Here is a 16,047-nt window from a genome sequence, read left to right as displayed (position 1 = left end):
TTTCTTCTCAAACTTTAAAGCAAACATTAACGTGTTATAAAAATAAACTTTCACGGGAATTGCTCAATTTACTAGATTGATAGATATAATCTCCGTTACATCGGAGAAAATCTATTACATCTATCTTATTCTATCACTTCTTTACCTCGGATGACACGATCGATAGTGTTCTGGGTGTACCAGGCCAGCTTCTAGACAACGATCGTCCTTTCCGTTTTCTCACGACGACCCGAGATCGCCCAGTCCTGCTTGTATACTTCAACATCGCGATTAATTATCGGATTCAATTTAATCGAAATTACAAAACGCCGACACCAAATTACTTCCTCGCGCTTTCTTCACTGCCATCTCATTAGACAAATTGATCGAGAAAAAAACGTCATCTTTCACTCTGTCAACGGGTCAGTCAATCATGCAGAGGTATTCAACCTCTCTCTCTCTCTCTCTCTCTCTCTCTCTCTCTCTCTCTCTCTCTCTCGCACAATGTTATTATATGTATACAAGTTTCCAACAATACATCGACACGTTCTCACGTTATTCACTGATCAGACACTTTGTAGACTTCGAACCGCATAAAAACCAAGCACTGTGCTGTAAACATCAAACGATATATCTCGAATGAACACGGCTGGAAATTTATGAGAGGCGTGATGGTGCACTCGTAACTAGTTTAATGCGTTCGTTTAATCACGCGGCGATTCTCTGTCGAGCGGAGGAGACCTTGCAAACCATGCAATCTCGAGGTCGAGGGACATCGATGGAGATGGCTTCCGTGAAATCGTTAATAATGTAGAACTATCTTGCTTGAAACGCGCGGTTATGATTCGACACACGTATATACATACGCTCTTACATACGTCGTGTCTCGCGGAGAACTGAATCGTTCACGATTCTTGAAGAGGGCCAAAGACCGCGGATCACGGTCTTTGCGGTCACGTGACTACACGTACTCAGGAACGTAGAAAGACTTATCATATGTGACGTTTGCTTGTCCTATCGACGCGAGAAATTGAAGAAGCTAATGTAAAATTAATAAATAAAAATTTCATTCGAAATAATTAAGTTATAAACCAGCTCAATATAAGTTGAAACCGATATTACCAATACGAAAAATAATAAAAAGTACGATACTTGATATATATGTAGGTATAATTGCATTTAATATAAATACAATATGATTTATACAAAATAAAAGGTAATAAAGGATTCTTTATAGAAAATATTTTGTTATTTTTTAAAAGGAAATCTTTAGCTAAATTAATAAATAATGACATTTATTATTTTTTATTCTTTAGACATATTATATTTAATTAAAACAAATATTTCTCTTTGCGATATATACTATTACTCTTTCGTAATAAATTAAAAACAAATATTTCGATATTAATTTTGTTAAAGAGATCAAATATCGTACACACGTGTCAATGTAAAAAATAACACTGTTCTAAGAAGTTTAAAAAACTCACGTTCTAGAATCTGAAACAAGCCACTTGTAAAACAACGGGGGACCTCGAAAGATACTATGACTGATTTTAGGCCTTTCAAACAAGTTAGTCAAACTCACTAACTCGAGCTAACAGCCAATAAAATGTTCGTGAAATGCATTAGCATTAAATAGTTTACTTCTACAAAATACTTCTTTTTTTTTTGAAGTCTTAAATTTTTAAGCAGATATTATAAATCACATATAAACTTTTTCAATTAAGTTGTACAAGCTTTTCGATCACGGAATGGTTGAATACATATTTGTACACCACACACTAAAAATCTCTCTCGTTTCAGGAATATTATTAAAAAGTTACATTTGAGATATGTGTGTATATTTGCAAATATCTGCAAATATTGAAACTTGAAACCGTAATTTAACGATATCGCGTACGTACGCTATAAAAATGTGAAGCTGAACGTCGGATACGATATATAAATTACAGTGCTGCATACACACGGACTGAGAAAAAGTGCGTGTGTGTGTAACGAACACCAGCATATACATAAACTGTCTCCCCGAGTTGTGTAGTACGAGAAGTCTACATTACAGGCGGCTACACACGGATGTGTACCGAGCTAAAAATTTCTCTCCGGGACCTCCGCGAACGAGCAACCGAGGCCGGTATTCATACGGAGAGAGCCCGCGACTCTCGGCGCCTGTCTACTTTATTTTCGGTTCCTTCCTGCGCCCCCGACACCATTGGCGTCACACGTATAGGTCCTAAAAACCGGGCGATGCGAGAAAGATCCAGCGGAAAAAAACGCCAGCAGAATCTAAAGAGTATAATAAAGAACACTGCCGGTTGGCCTATGGAGCAGGATGGACGAAAATAGCAGCATCGCTTGCATTCCGACCGAATGCGAGGAAGAAATTTGCGCGCGGCGCAAACAAACGGAAAGAGACGGAGAGAGAAACGAAGCGGAAAATATATCTTTCTTCTTCGCAACGGATGAGAGGAAATTGCCGAAATGCGCGATTTAAAGCCGGAAGAATGGCGAAAAAAGCGACGGAAATCTTTCTTCCCGCAAAAGAAAGAAATTGCCGTAATACACGATTTGCACCTGTGCGATATCCTCTACGAATGGCGAGGGAGATTGGAAAATATTTTCCAGAAGAAATTCGCGCACCGCAGAGAAACGTGCAAAAATCGGACAAACATGTGTTCGATAAATAATCACTGCCATCTGAGATAAGCAAACAACACGGGAAGATAACGCGCAGACGTTTCCGCAAGGCAATCGCGATCAATTAATCGATCGCAATTTGAACTTGTGATTAAATTGCTGGACAATCAATCATTGCGTCTTGAAAAAAATTCATCATTATCCGCGCCAACTGTCCCGCTTTTATTACATTCTCGCGTTCCAAGAAGATGTACACGTGTGTGTCTATCGAAACGAAACGAAATTGTCGCACTACCAGGAATTGCTAAATAGTCGATAGGGTGACTTCAAAAGTCTCTTATAGGACTCCTCGAAAAATCGTTTATGGTCCGTGCCAAAGAGTCCGCGGACCTACCGCAGGACAGTTTGCCAGTTCAACCTTTCACAAGCAAAGAAAGGTCTCTTTTCATCCCACTTTTCATCCGCGTGAAATCTAAAGATGGGGCGTCTATCTCTTCGATTCGCAATCAATTTTCATAAAATGTCTCGCACTCTCTCGTTCGATTAATCATCACCGCGTTTCCCAAAACACCGGGCGACAACCTTAATTCCGCGACATTGCATCTCGTCGACCACGCGGAACGAGACGCGGAAAGCGACTGGAGTTTATTCGTATTCGTCGTCCGGGACGATAAGCGCGACGCGCGCTATCTTCTTCGCGGATGTTCATTTTTTGTCGCGTGCGTGAACACTTAATCATCCCCGCAATCGCCGGCTACGGGAGAGACAGTTCTATCCATGCAACTTCATGCGGGAAACGTGTGTGTTGGTGTCAACCGCCCGAGGGGAGATCGCCCGTGGCATCAATTTATGTACTCCGCTTAAAATGGACACCGGTCGTATCATTAATTTGCCAACGTCTGTTCATTCGTCGTAATTTCTCCCGAGCTACGACATATTGTCCGAGGTTTAACATATTCGCTTCCATCCAACGACATTTTTGACCGTCGTGAATTAAAATCACATTAAGCTCTACTCGCGTGAGTTTTATTTTTGCTCTTGTGCGCGAGCATAATGCAGATTAATTTAATTTTAATTGAAAAAAATTCTTTTTACAGATATGTTCGAAATAAAATTCACTGTAAAAAGTAAAACATATATAACGCTTCTCATATCGCGGAAGTAGAAGGGTTAATGTTATTGTCGGAAAGAGATACGCGTATTGGAAAATTATGATTTGTGCATATTAAGATAAGCTGCGAATAACAATGTTTTTCTTTTTACACCACTTCCCGATGTTAAGCAATATATCTTTATACCGTTTAAACACGGTTCCTAAATATATACATTGCCATTGTTATCGCGTTCTTATCGCGACAATTAAAAAAGCGTCCTCACGAGAGCTTGTAAATAGTTATCGAAATTACCAGCACGAGACTCTTCGTTCGAGTACGGTTCTATATTCGCGTGTCTCTGAACGTGAACCATGAATGAAGAGTCTATCGTATAACTTTTACGCACTCGCTCGTATTCGAGGAATCGATACAGTCGACGCACATCAGCCACCAACTCGAACAACCGTATCACATATCGCACCTTCACACCCACTCGCGTCATAAAATTACGTAGGATAATTGCGATAATCACAAGCAAAATGTACGAACAGCTTCCAATAAAGTTGAGTACAAGAGAGAGAGAACCTAGACCCGTAATCGTATCGCGCTCAATAGAACGCCTTAGAGCGGAGATAGGTAGGTAGGTAGGTAGATGGATAGACAGGACAGGTTGCAGCTGCAGGTGCATATCTAGCGGTGCTCGAGAAAAAGATCTAGGTCGAACGACTACGTCACACGTCTCCATCGACAACGGTTTGCTTTCATCGCTAAGATCTCGTATATTACCAACGTTCACAGATGAATATATACGCGCATATATGAACATACACAGCATACTGTATGCAAGCAAGATAAATACGTATCGTTTCATCTCGAGTTTTAAAAATATACTGTACACTGTATTATTACCGAAGAAGAAAGAAACAGCGTGGAGAAAAATATTTCTTTTTTTTTTTTAATTTCGAAAGAGCAATTACGTCCCTATTCGTGCGATTTCGTAGGACATTCGAAAGCGTATTTCAACCAATTTCCGCGAAATTAGTTCATTGAATATCTGTGAGTGACATTTGCGAGCCACACGCACTCGCGACCGAGCATTCATTGTATCGTATACAATAAAGTTGGAAAGCGCAAGATAACGGGAAATAATTTTCCACGACGTTCGTGAATTAAACTAAGGAAATTAAAGATGCATTCCAACAATGAAAAGAGATAGCACATGCCCACGCATGCTTTCTGCCCGGAAGTATGTCGACTTGGAACGTGCGTTTAAAAGGAGCCAGGCCAATACGATAGCATACAAGGACAGCACAGACAGACCCCCGTGGATAGGTTCAAGGCTAACAGTTCCGACTGTTCTGGTTAATAATCATTAGCCAATAACAAGATACTCAACATGTGCGTAAATTAATTTTTCTTGAAATAAATTTTCTATATTATAAAATAAAATCGGATAATAGTAGAAGCTCAAAGAATACATAAAAGAATTATGTGTGTGAGTAGTAAATTTTTTAATTCTTTTTATATTTTTCAAAAAAATGTTAAGACACTTTTACGTATGTAATATTTATGTATTCTATAAGAGACTAATTAAGAAGAATATTGAAATTTTAAGTTCGAATATAAACTCAAAATTTACATCAAATATATTAAATATGTAATATAGAAATATATAATGTATCATACGGTTTTAAAAATTCTGCAAAAATGCATGTCTTTCCAAATACGCGGACTCAAATCGCGTCGACATTCAGCGGAATTTACAGACGAAAAAAAGAAGAAACGCTCTCACGGCGACCTCGCATAAACGGAGGACACGTTGTCTGGGTACAAGGATTTATTTTCGGAGCAAATCTGGTCGTTTTCTCTTTCTCTCTCTTTCTCTTTCGCTTTCTCCGTTTTTCCGTTCTGGCGAAACTGGCGCAAGGTTTTCGAATATTTGCCCATCCCAGAAATCCCGTTCCATTTGCCATACGGGGGTATGTCACACGATTCCAGGAATTGTTAACTATAACGAACCAAGCACCACCGTATACTTACGATACGGCTAATAAGCTCCCTTTGTGTCGTCTTCGGATCATTATGTCAACCGAGCTTGGCTATTCAAAATAGGTTACAGGCGTTTACAGGCGCCGCTTTGTCACCCTACTTGACATTTTCTGTCGCGCCTCCACAACTTTACGAGATATAAACTATGAAGAAAGAACTCGGCGCTCTCTCCCTTTTAGTTTAAATTATACCTTATAATCGAGTTTATAAGGCTACTATAATTTATGAAAAAACCATCACTCTATGAGCTAAGAATTTTAACAACAAAGTTTCGATATTACACTCGCACGTATTGACTTAAGTGTTCAATTATTAAATAAATCGAAAAGAAATTATACGATAAAAATTTCGCTATACAAAGTATATAAAAAAAAAAATAATAATAGATATAACTGACATGTGATATTATATTAATAAAAGATACATACTAAACTAACAATTAGAGTAATATAACTTTTTGTTATAGTATGTAATAGAATGTCAGAAGAGAGAAGACATACCAGCATGCGCCGTAATCAAATTATTTCAATTTGTGCTGCAATAAGCCAGCATATCTCGAAATAACAGTTAGAATAATCTTCACTGTAATATCGGAATCTCTGCTGTTGAATGCTGTTGGCGAAGTATGTCAAAGGGCAAGAAGGCACGGCCAAAGTTCAGCAAACCAAGTGCAGTAAAGTATGTCAGAGTATATCCAATCGATCGCATCGTCAAAATTCTCAGATTTTGAATTTCGCGTCTTATATAAAAAAAATACATCATTTAAAATTTGATTATCACGATGAAAAAAGAAAAAAAGATAGAACGCTACAGAAAGTCATAAAAATCTCGCATAAGTCCATTAAAAATTTTAAAAGATTTATCCTGACGTATAACAAAGTTGAGTCGTCTCTATTTGTACAAGCTCTATTTATATAATATGCAAATTTCATCCAGCATGAGGATTAGCTAGCTACATTTGAAATGTGCATTGTGAATACGGATTACACGCAGAAAGACCCTCTGCTCGGACAATGGCGTTAAAAAAAGGAGCCTGGAGATAAAAACTGAAATCTGAGTAATACCATGACGAGTCACGGCTCCGATTTTACTCAAACTTCCTGCACGCATCCCCTGCGTAATGAATCCTTATCCGAGAGACGCTTACGCATAACGGATGTGGCATCGTCCGCCGCGATTCTTACGTAAATTCGCGTATATATTTACGCTGAACATTTCCGCGGTCGTACTTGGAATACGGCGAAAACCCGTCGTAAAATTCAAAAAAGAAAAAAAAACATACGTGCATATACATGCATATAAATGCACATTTGAGTCTCGCGAACGAAATCGGATATCGGATATCGATCGATCGCGATTGCTCAGAAGTGTAGCGCGATTTACGTTTAGTGATCTCGATAGACTCGCCTGCATCTGGGTCGACGACGAGAAATAATCGTGGGAGACACAGATCGCAATTTATATAATTGCATAATTGGGTAGACGAAGCGTGCGGAACGAATCGGCACGGAAATTGTAGCAACGTTATTATTTTTTCTGTATATCCTTCCTCCTCCCCCGCGTCTCTTGTCACTATCGGTACACTTTTTTTGCAAATTTTTTACGCAGGATCCTTTATCGTTTCAATCGAAGATTGCTATCGTCTGTGACGATTTACACGGAAAATAGCTGAAGAGGAAGGAAAGGATACGCGATCTCGGAAACGAAGCAATGTCTGCAGGATCATTTCGCGATGCGGCGATATTGCGGAGCTGCTTGTTGGTCTCCGAAGTTAAGTTTCCTATATTTGTTCGTTGTGTCGAGGCGGTCGTATAATGATCGATCCGCCTCCGGTTATCGGTTTTCCTACTGGGAAATTGGTCCCCGCCGATACCGCGTGCGTACTTTTCCGGATAAATAGGAAGTTTTCCTTTGAGGGGTAACTTTCTGTTCGCGCATGAAAGGCGACATCGTTACACCGAAAGTTTCAATACCCTCCCCCAAAACGTAAACGACAATTTATTTCTCCGGTGAGAAAATGGCGGAGCAGCGGAAAATCACCGAAAATATCTCTCGGTCAACGGATTATTCGTTTTAATTATCGATATTCTATAATAAGAATCCTGCAGTTTGTGAAACTGCTAGCATCGTCATTTTTATATATATTTGATAAAGACAAATGAAGACTCTGTTTTATATTTTACAAATATGCGAATTTTTTTGACGATGAAAATGCAAAATTTACCATTTATCGAAATATGAATTGTTGACTGGATAAAATTAAATAATAATAATAATTAACTATGCTAGTCACATTAGCTTGATATTTATAATTTGTCGACAAGGTTTCTATTATGCTATACGTACGCGATGCTAATGAATCGCGGCGCGATCGACGATCGAATTCTACGAGAAACAAAGAAGATTTATGTTTTATAAATGCAGCACATCGAGCGCCGACGTATCTCCGAGACGCTCGACAATGTTTCGTCACCGACACATAAAGTTTCTCGAAAACTGCACGCGCCGACGACGCATCGAAGGATAAAACGTGCTCGGTTACGCAATTAAAGCCCGCATCCTGCACGACGTGACACTCGGTTTATGTCCGGAGCAACACGTCCCACAAGTATATCGTTTCCTTGACCGCAAAACTAATTGTTTCCTTGTTCATTCATTACAAAAATAGGCATTGATTGAAAAAAGAGAAAAATAAAAGCGACTCGAACAAAATAATAATACGAAACAGTCGTCGGAAGATTTTATTTTCAAGCATTATAACGAGAATGCTTTTACACAAATTTTATTAATAGTCGTCTCTACATTTTCGCCAAGGAAAAATTCAAATTTGTTAGAAATGTGACATTATATATGGGGACATTGCGGAATGTTAGGTAGGTGTATACAGTATTTTAGCATTAGAGAGTAGAGTATTTGCAGAGGCCGTGACAATGATAAATCATCATCCGAAGCGACGAAGCCCTACGCAATGAGCTCTCGAATGGCGCAAAGCGACAGGGATAAAGTGCCACGGTGCTACGAGATGAAGGTTAAAGGTCAGACGTCCAATTCGCGTTATCAGGTCACAGAGTCACTCGAGGACGCACGTGAACTCGCGTGTACCACGGTGGTGTCAATATTTTTTTTCCTGACATTGCGTGGAAGAAAATCTCAAATCACCGGCAAACACGCAATCAAAATTCGTCAAAACCGATAAATATCTTCGCCATAAAAGAATCCTCGTTCATATTTCACGTCCCGTCAACGTGCGGAAAAAAATTTAACAAATCAGATCAAAGGTTATTCCTATAGCTTATATTTTCAGAAGAATGATTCGAATAAATTATTCTTGTAAGCTTTTTATTAATTCGGACGTATTATAAAAACAATGACAAAAAATAGACTGACCTGTTGTTTAAATTCCACAGCGAATTTTATTATCCCCCAATTATATATGGGAAAACATTTATTTTATCAATGAAATAAAGTGTTACGACTCGCGAAGAGGCCGGACAATAAGTTAATTTTATAATTATTGTTTCGAAATAATACACATAATTCGCAGAAATGCACGTAAGTTCAGCGCTGCGAAATTTCAAAGTTCAATGCAGTAAAAAACAACGCGCACGATTATTGCGAGTGATGTAACTGATGTCCTGGCAAAATTGGGTGCAGGGTGCATCGCTTAAATACAAAGCTGGGATTATATCCGATTGTTGTGGTGTGTAAGCCGAGTATATGTGTGCGTCATCGAAAATTGAATCTGATAGTGAACGTAAAACTAAAGCCTCAAATCCAATATACTGTCACATCTGCGCCTTTCTATGTCACAACGAAATCGAATAATATATTTAACATAGCGTGAATATTTCTTGAAAATTCTCCAAATAAATCAAAACATTCACATATATGTATATGTGAGATCGCTATTAAAAATCAAAGCCTAAAAACGTGCCTTTAAAGCAAAAAAAATTGTAAAAATTATTTTTTATTTTAATAAGTTTTTTTTTATATTTGTTATAACAAAATTATAAATATGCTTTGTAAACATTAAACTCGTAAGTAAAAAAGAAAATTAATGAAAGCCCCAAAAATATAATTACAAAACGCGCAGAATTTGGAATATTTTTTCTGAATTATTATTTAATAAAAAATATGAGCTCACACATACAAATATGTGAAAGCAAGTTAATCAACAATCAGCAAGTAGTGTGTAGACGTTATTTCTCGGCATCGGTAAAGCAGTTTAGAATGCCATTGCAGATGGCAGCTCGAATCAGAAACTTAATTTTGTCCACATTGTGTAATTAGAGAAACCAGCATTTTCAACTTGATACGCTCGAATAAAGTTCACTTGCAATATCAGAATAATTCCGTGCGATTCTGCAATTAATGTTGCAACTACGAATGTAATTAAGCTTAGCTTATGTGAAAATGATGGCCGTTTCACATTTCAAGATAATTTAATAAAAATGCATAAATGGAGTGGAATCTGAAGAGGAATATTCCCCGCTATCGCGTATTTTCTCCCTTTTTCCTTTACAGGAAAAATGTGATAAATTATTTTTTACTTATCCTATTATTCATTCACAAAGTTTAAAGTATAATCTGTCTTGAAAGGCTTCTTCAAATGATCTGCAATTTGCGACAAATTCAAGATAGAATCTTATTTATAATTTTTATGTCATGTAATAGTATACAGAAAACATTTGGATATGTAAAATACATATAAATTAAAATATATATTACATATTAAAATACACATGGATATTTACGTTTTAAATTTTCATCGCGAATTATAGATCATCTCAAGAAGTCTTAAGAAATATATATCTATAAAACCAATAAATAATATATCTCTTTAAATAAAAAAATGAGCGAGGACAAAATCACTGTTCTCCGTTATTACAAAAACTCCGTAGACGATTAAAAGTGCTCGAATATTCGTATCATTTGCGATCGATGGCGGTAATCTTCGTCGAGAGAGATTCCGCGCGAATCGTTAGTCCCGCATGTCTACTTAAAAGTTTTGCCCTAATTTCACGCACATAGAGAAACGAACGCCGCATCGCCGCATGAAAATGCACGAGATAAAACGAGAGCGTGATGGAGGATCCAAAACTCAACCTCGGCATAATATAATACTGAGAGAGTAAGAGAGAGAGAGAAACTATTGATTAACTGTCTACCACGTTGCACGTTTCGCGAACGTCCGGAGCGCATTGTCTTTTCGCCGCGCGATATCGCCGCTTATACCGTATACAGTTCGTAACACACAAGCTCGTAATGCTCGGGAAATATCTCGGAATAAATGCTCGGCCGTAATACAATTTCGCATTCCGCGGCTAAAAAAAAATTATACTTGTTCTTCCAGGTTTTGATTAAAACTGTCTAGCGCGCGCGGGCAACTCGCTCTTTCATCAAATTGAACGAATAAAGCATTTCTGCGGTTTTTCTTCTTCGAAAACAAATTAAACGCAAATCCTTCCACGCAATTTCCTCTCGCTACGTTATTTTAATAGAGCAAAGAAATTACTCACGACAATCATCTCGGAGGGCTCGAGGACGAAACATTCGTTGGGTCGCCTGGCACTGCCGCCCGTCCGCTTCCCGAAGCTGCAACAAAATATTCTCAAGTTAAAAATTTGGTCGGATATCATATAAAAATGTTACACATCTTCTACATAGGTTTTTTTTTTAATGTGTCACGTTCAACTATATTCTATCGTGTGAAAGAGGCATATGTTATTTAATAAATTCTAAGATAAAAACAATTAATATTTAATATCTGTTAATATATTATATTAAATATATATATTAAATATATATATTAAATATATGTATATAAATATATATATTAACAGATATTGAATATTAATTGTTTTTATCTTAGAATTATTAAATAAATCTCTGTAAAAGCGTATGCCTGTTTCACGCAATAGAATACAAGCTAAACGTGACAAATTCGCTTTCAAAAAAGATCCTAACATAAGACGAAACCGAGACACGTTTGCCCACAGTTTGTCAATAATCTCAATAATCTTTTTTGGCTTCTTTTAAATATCACATTTCGCAAGAAGATGAAAAGGGAGCTTCCGAGACGTGATTCACCATATATGAACCCCTCGATTTCACGTCGTTTCGAATCGAACGATACAATACAAGTGTGTTCGCACGTTCGCTCAAATACCTATTCCGTGATATCACGCTACACTCTGGCATTAACTTCTACGACCAATATTGGGTGTTATACGCCATCGACAGATGGTTCCCCATCGTCGAAAAGAGCACTTCTCAAATTAACCATAAAAGCACAACGGTTCAGCCAATTTTCGGCGAAAATCTCCTACGGTTATACTTCATTGGGGGAGATAGCCGAAATGTAATTGTCCAGTCGAAGTCGCTTTTCCTGATAGAAGATAGGGTGACATTAAATCTTCTTCCCCGTTTTCTCATATACTACAGTTGAATATCCTTATATATTATAGTAAAATAAAAAATAAACTATCTAATGAAATAAATTATCAATTATTATTTGAAATTGTTGTTAAACTAAAAGCTATATTTTTTTATCTAAAATATAGGAAACACACAAGCATACAATAAATATAAAATAAAAATTTTCTATTCAATATTAATTTTTACAATATAAAAACTATAATAAAATTGAATAATAATTAAAAAGTTAACAATTTTACATAGTAAGAGAATATCTTTTTCGTTTTTTGAACATTTTACTGTTTTACATCCGTATACGTATTTTTCATTGCGGAAAGTCTTCAATTTAACGGTGACGACCGCGAATCGAATGCCAACCGAGAATCGGAAAAGCGAGATGATGGATAGAGAGAAGGAAGAAAAGAGAGGTTGCAGAAGGCCGTAAGGTTGTCGAAGGCTGTTGACCTGCGTGTTATCCCGCTCCTCCCTCGACTTGTACACACAAGCGGAGCCGCGATGCGTAACGCACGCGTAACGCATTGCTCATCTTATGTGTATTGTGTGTATGTGTGTGTATGTGTGCACCGCAGAAAATTGAATTCGACATGGATGATGCTTCTCCATTTCTCAACCATACTGTTAAATAATGTCGCGTTGCACGTTTCACTTCCTCAAGATTTTAATTATTTCGTTACTAAGCCATCTAGGCCACCCATTTTCAGCACGCGTCGACATTCCCCTCTTTCCTTAGAGCAAACAGAAAAGAACAATCGATTTCGCCGAAATTACTTGACGGATTAATTTTAATAATAGTTGAGCGATATTTGATTCGATTAATTCAATGAAGGGGCTTTAAGAAATTACTCGGCAACTGGGCATAAAATTAAATTTTAGAATAAGTAAACTAAAAATAAGAACTTGAAAATAAATTATTTTGTAATTAGCTTTAAAATATTCTAATTTTATGAAGATAGAATATTATTAATATTCTATTGACTAATTTTTTATATAGATTCATAAATTAAATTTAGTTTTTAATGTACTCAAAACTGATATTTTAATATTCATCATTATGTTAATATTCAGCTCATTAAACTGGATGAAATATAAAAAAATTTTTGAAAAAAAAATTTCTAAAAGAATTACTTCTATAAGCTTAATTTATTAAATATTTATATACACGAGAATATTATGTAGAGAAATACAGATCTCCATAAAATAATACAATTTAAAAAATATAACAACATAAAAAACTCATATAACACTACAATTATGAAAAAGATTTTTGATATCTTAATATAAAATACTTAAAATTAAAAAACGAAATTTTTAAATAAAAACTCTGGTATGGATATTTCTAATGGACTTGCAAGCGATTTGTCATACTATATTATATTTTGCGTTAAATATTCACAACGGCAATCAAAGCATGGAGAATATCGCATCCGCTTTATTGTACAATGGCGTTTCGAATTCCAGTGCAAACTTCCGGTATCTTTTTCCCATTTTCCGAAATATATGGGAAACGTTTGTTATAATTCACTTCGGCTTTAACAGAAACTACTGGCGTAGTCAGCTGTCTCATTGTTGACAATTTCGCATGCCTAAGCGTCTTTCCCTTCGCCCTCTCTTTCCGCCACTTGACATTCGCGAAATTATTCGTGCCATTTCACGACACTATACACACGTACAAAAGCCACGTGGATCCACTCAACGTAATGAAATATTTCTATGACATCGTTAGAGCTATTATCCTTTCTATTATCCTTTCTTTTTAATCTTATTCACCACGCTATTAGACTCCCCTTTTACGCGGTCGAGAGCGCAAAATTGTCCGCCGACGACTTCCGCCGCAAGTGTGAATTAAATCTCTTTGTACTTATATAGCAGAGTGTATTTAATTGTAAGACTTATAAATAAAAAAAAAAAAAAAATTTAAAGCGCAAAAAGTGCGATTAGAAATAATACATCTTGTGTGAAATAATCGCAATAAAAAGATGTTACAAAGTAAATTGCTAATTTTAATTGCAGAAAAAGTGTAGTATCATTAGCTTAAGGTTGATTAGATATAACGAGGAAAAATATATCCGTGTGGAATATATACACTTTCATTCTTAGTAAGACACTTTCTATGTTTCTCTATCCGACTAAAAAAAAAATATTTTTGCCCTTAATAAAATTTAATTAATGTTAAAAACTGCTATTAGATTTTATTCTTAATTTCATAGTTTTAAAAAAACTAATTTAAATTTGATGTCTCTTCCTATAAAAGAGAGTTATCTTTACAAGAATAAATCGAAATTGTGGTTTGAGTTACTTACTTATCAACTTACAGGATTGAAAACAACAGATGATTCAGACATACTACTTATGTAAAATGTAGATAATTCGCACGCATCTAATTATGATAATAAAGTGACGGGGGATTTGCATTATAACTTGTAAAATAAAATAGCCAACAAGTTTATAATACTAATAAAAACTTTCATATGTATATACAGATTATAGATTATATGTTAATATTTAGAAATATATGGTACTACTAATGAAGAGAGAATCCATTTTATTATTTCAATATATAATTATTTTAAGAGAGATATACAATATATAAAACTTCTAATATGTATTTTTTTCCAAATTTTCTATTTCGCAATTCGAGAGATAATAAAATACATATACAACACACCTATTCTCTTCCGCCACACATCATAATTGTGATAATGAAAATAATAAGGGATCGACACAATCGAAATGTTCTCAGAAGATAAACCTTGGACGAGGACTCACCACACGGAAAATCTCCTCCTGGGAAACGCGGGCGGCGGCGGCGGCTGAGCTCGATGAGTCCTGTCGACCGACTCGCTCCTGAGGGCTTGTACAGCCTTCGGCACGGCCCTGAAGGGCTCCTGACAGGCTTTCGTGCCGCCGTTCCCAACGCCATCGTTGAAATTACCCGTACCACCACTACCACCGCCGCCGCCACCGCCACCGTGAAAGCTGTTCCATCTCCTCACGGGGCCCCTGTTAGCACCGTGATAGCCGCCATTATGGCCACCTGGACCGCGAAGCTGGTTGGTATGCTTGTGCATCCTCTCTCACACTCAGTGATCCTTTCGCCACCAGGACGCACCGGGTACGTCATCCATCGTTTGCGTCGTAATCGTACGCGTTTGCCCGCTACATCTTCGAGGTTCCTTGCCCCGTCTTCTGTTCTTCAGCCACGCAACTTCGAGCACGCGGCGAGAATCGAAGATATTTCTATCCTCGAAACGAATTATTCCGGCTTGGCGGTTCCATAAACGGAATTCTAAAGTAAATCGATGTTCTCTCTTTAGGTTTGGATTCAGATTCTCTGAGAGATCAGCGAGCACCAGCCACATCGATTTGAATAAAATTAATTTAGCGAGTTGCATCGAGAATCGAAACTATTGCGTCTTCAAGAAATTTATTATTATAATAAGACTTTGCCTATAATAGCGTGTGTTATTTTTTCGTATTGTAAGAATTCTCCATTTAAAAAGTTGCAGAAAAAAAGGAGCACAATAAAAAAATTCATAAAGAACAGACAATTCTCCTAAGTAGCATATAATAATGAAAAAGAAATACTGCACAATATTTTTTTCCCATGATAAGCACGTGATATTTGGACTCTGCGCCAAGTTGGCGACAGGGTCGACGGGTCGAGTGAAGTCAAGTGATTCTTAGTAGCCCTTTCGTGGCTCGCATATTTTTATTACCCGACCTATGGGATCTCGTCTTGAACGAGCACGTCTAATGGAGACTAATGACGTAGCGATGTCGTCTCTCGTTTCTTTCAGGCGACACTTTATCAAGATAGTACGTTTGCTTGGAACCGCGATAACAGAGAGAAGAG

The 16,047-nt window shown here is 37.0% G+C and overlaps 1 protein-coding gene across 10 annotated transcripts in view; it reads right to left on the bottom strand.

Annotated features, from left to right (window-relative positions):
- Positions 1-16,047, bottom strand: part of LOC145935846 (rap guanine nucleotide exchange factor 2) — an 81,825-nt gene that overhangs the window by 23,612 nt on the left and 42,166 nt on the right. For 7 of the 10 annotated variants that reach the window (XM_083037502.1, XM_083037504.1, XM_083037508.1 and 4 more), the window contains exons 2-3: positions 14,961-15,480; positions 11,276-11,351 (exon numbers count right to left, since the gene is read on the bottom strand). In XM_083037502.1, the coding sequence (XP_082893628.1) occupies positions 11,276-11,351; positions 14,961-15,262 (378 nt within the window). In that variant the 5' untranslated portion in view covers positions 15,263-15,480. Of the gene's footprint in view, positions 1-145; positions 1,018-11,275; positions 11,352-14,960; positions 15,568-16,047 lie in introns of those variants that run through there. The other 3 variants (XM_083037503.1, XM_083037510.1, XM_083037506.1) reach the window with 3 other exon arrangements.

The sequence above is a fragment of the Prenolepis imparis genome, unplaced genomic scaffold (genome assembly GCF_030444845.1).
Source record: "Prenolepis imparis isolate NDT839.2.m4 unplaced genomic scaffold, iyPreImpa1.0 SCAF_5, whole genome shotgun sequence".
NCBI classification, from domain to species: domain Eukaryota; kingdom Metazoa; phylum Arthropoda; class Insecta; order Hymenoptera; family Formicidae; genus Prenolepis; species Prenolepis imparis.
Note: the sequence above shows the minus strand (reverse complement) of the source record. Positions and strands in the feature narration are given on the sequence as shown.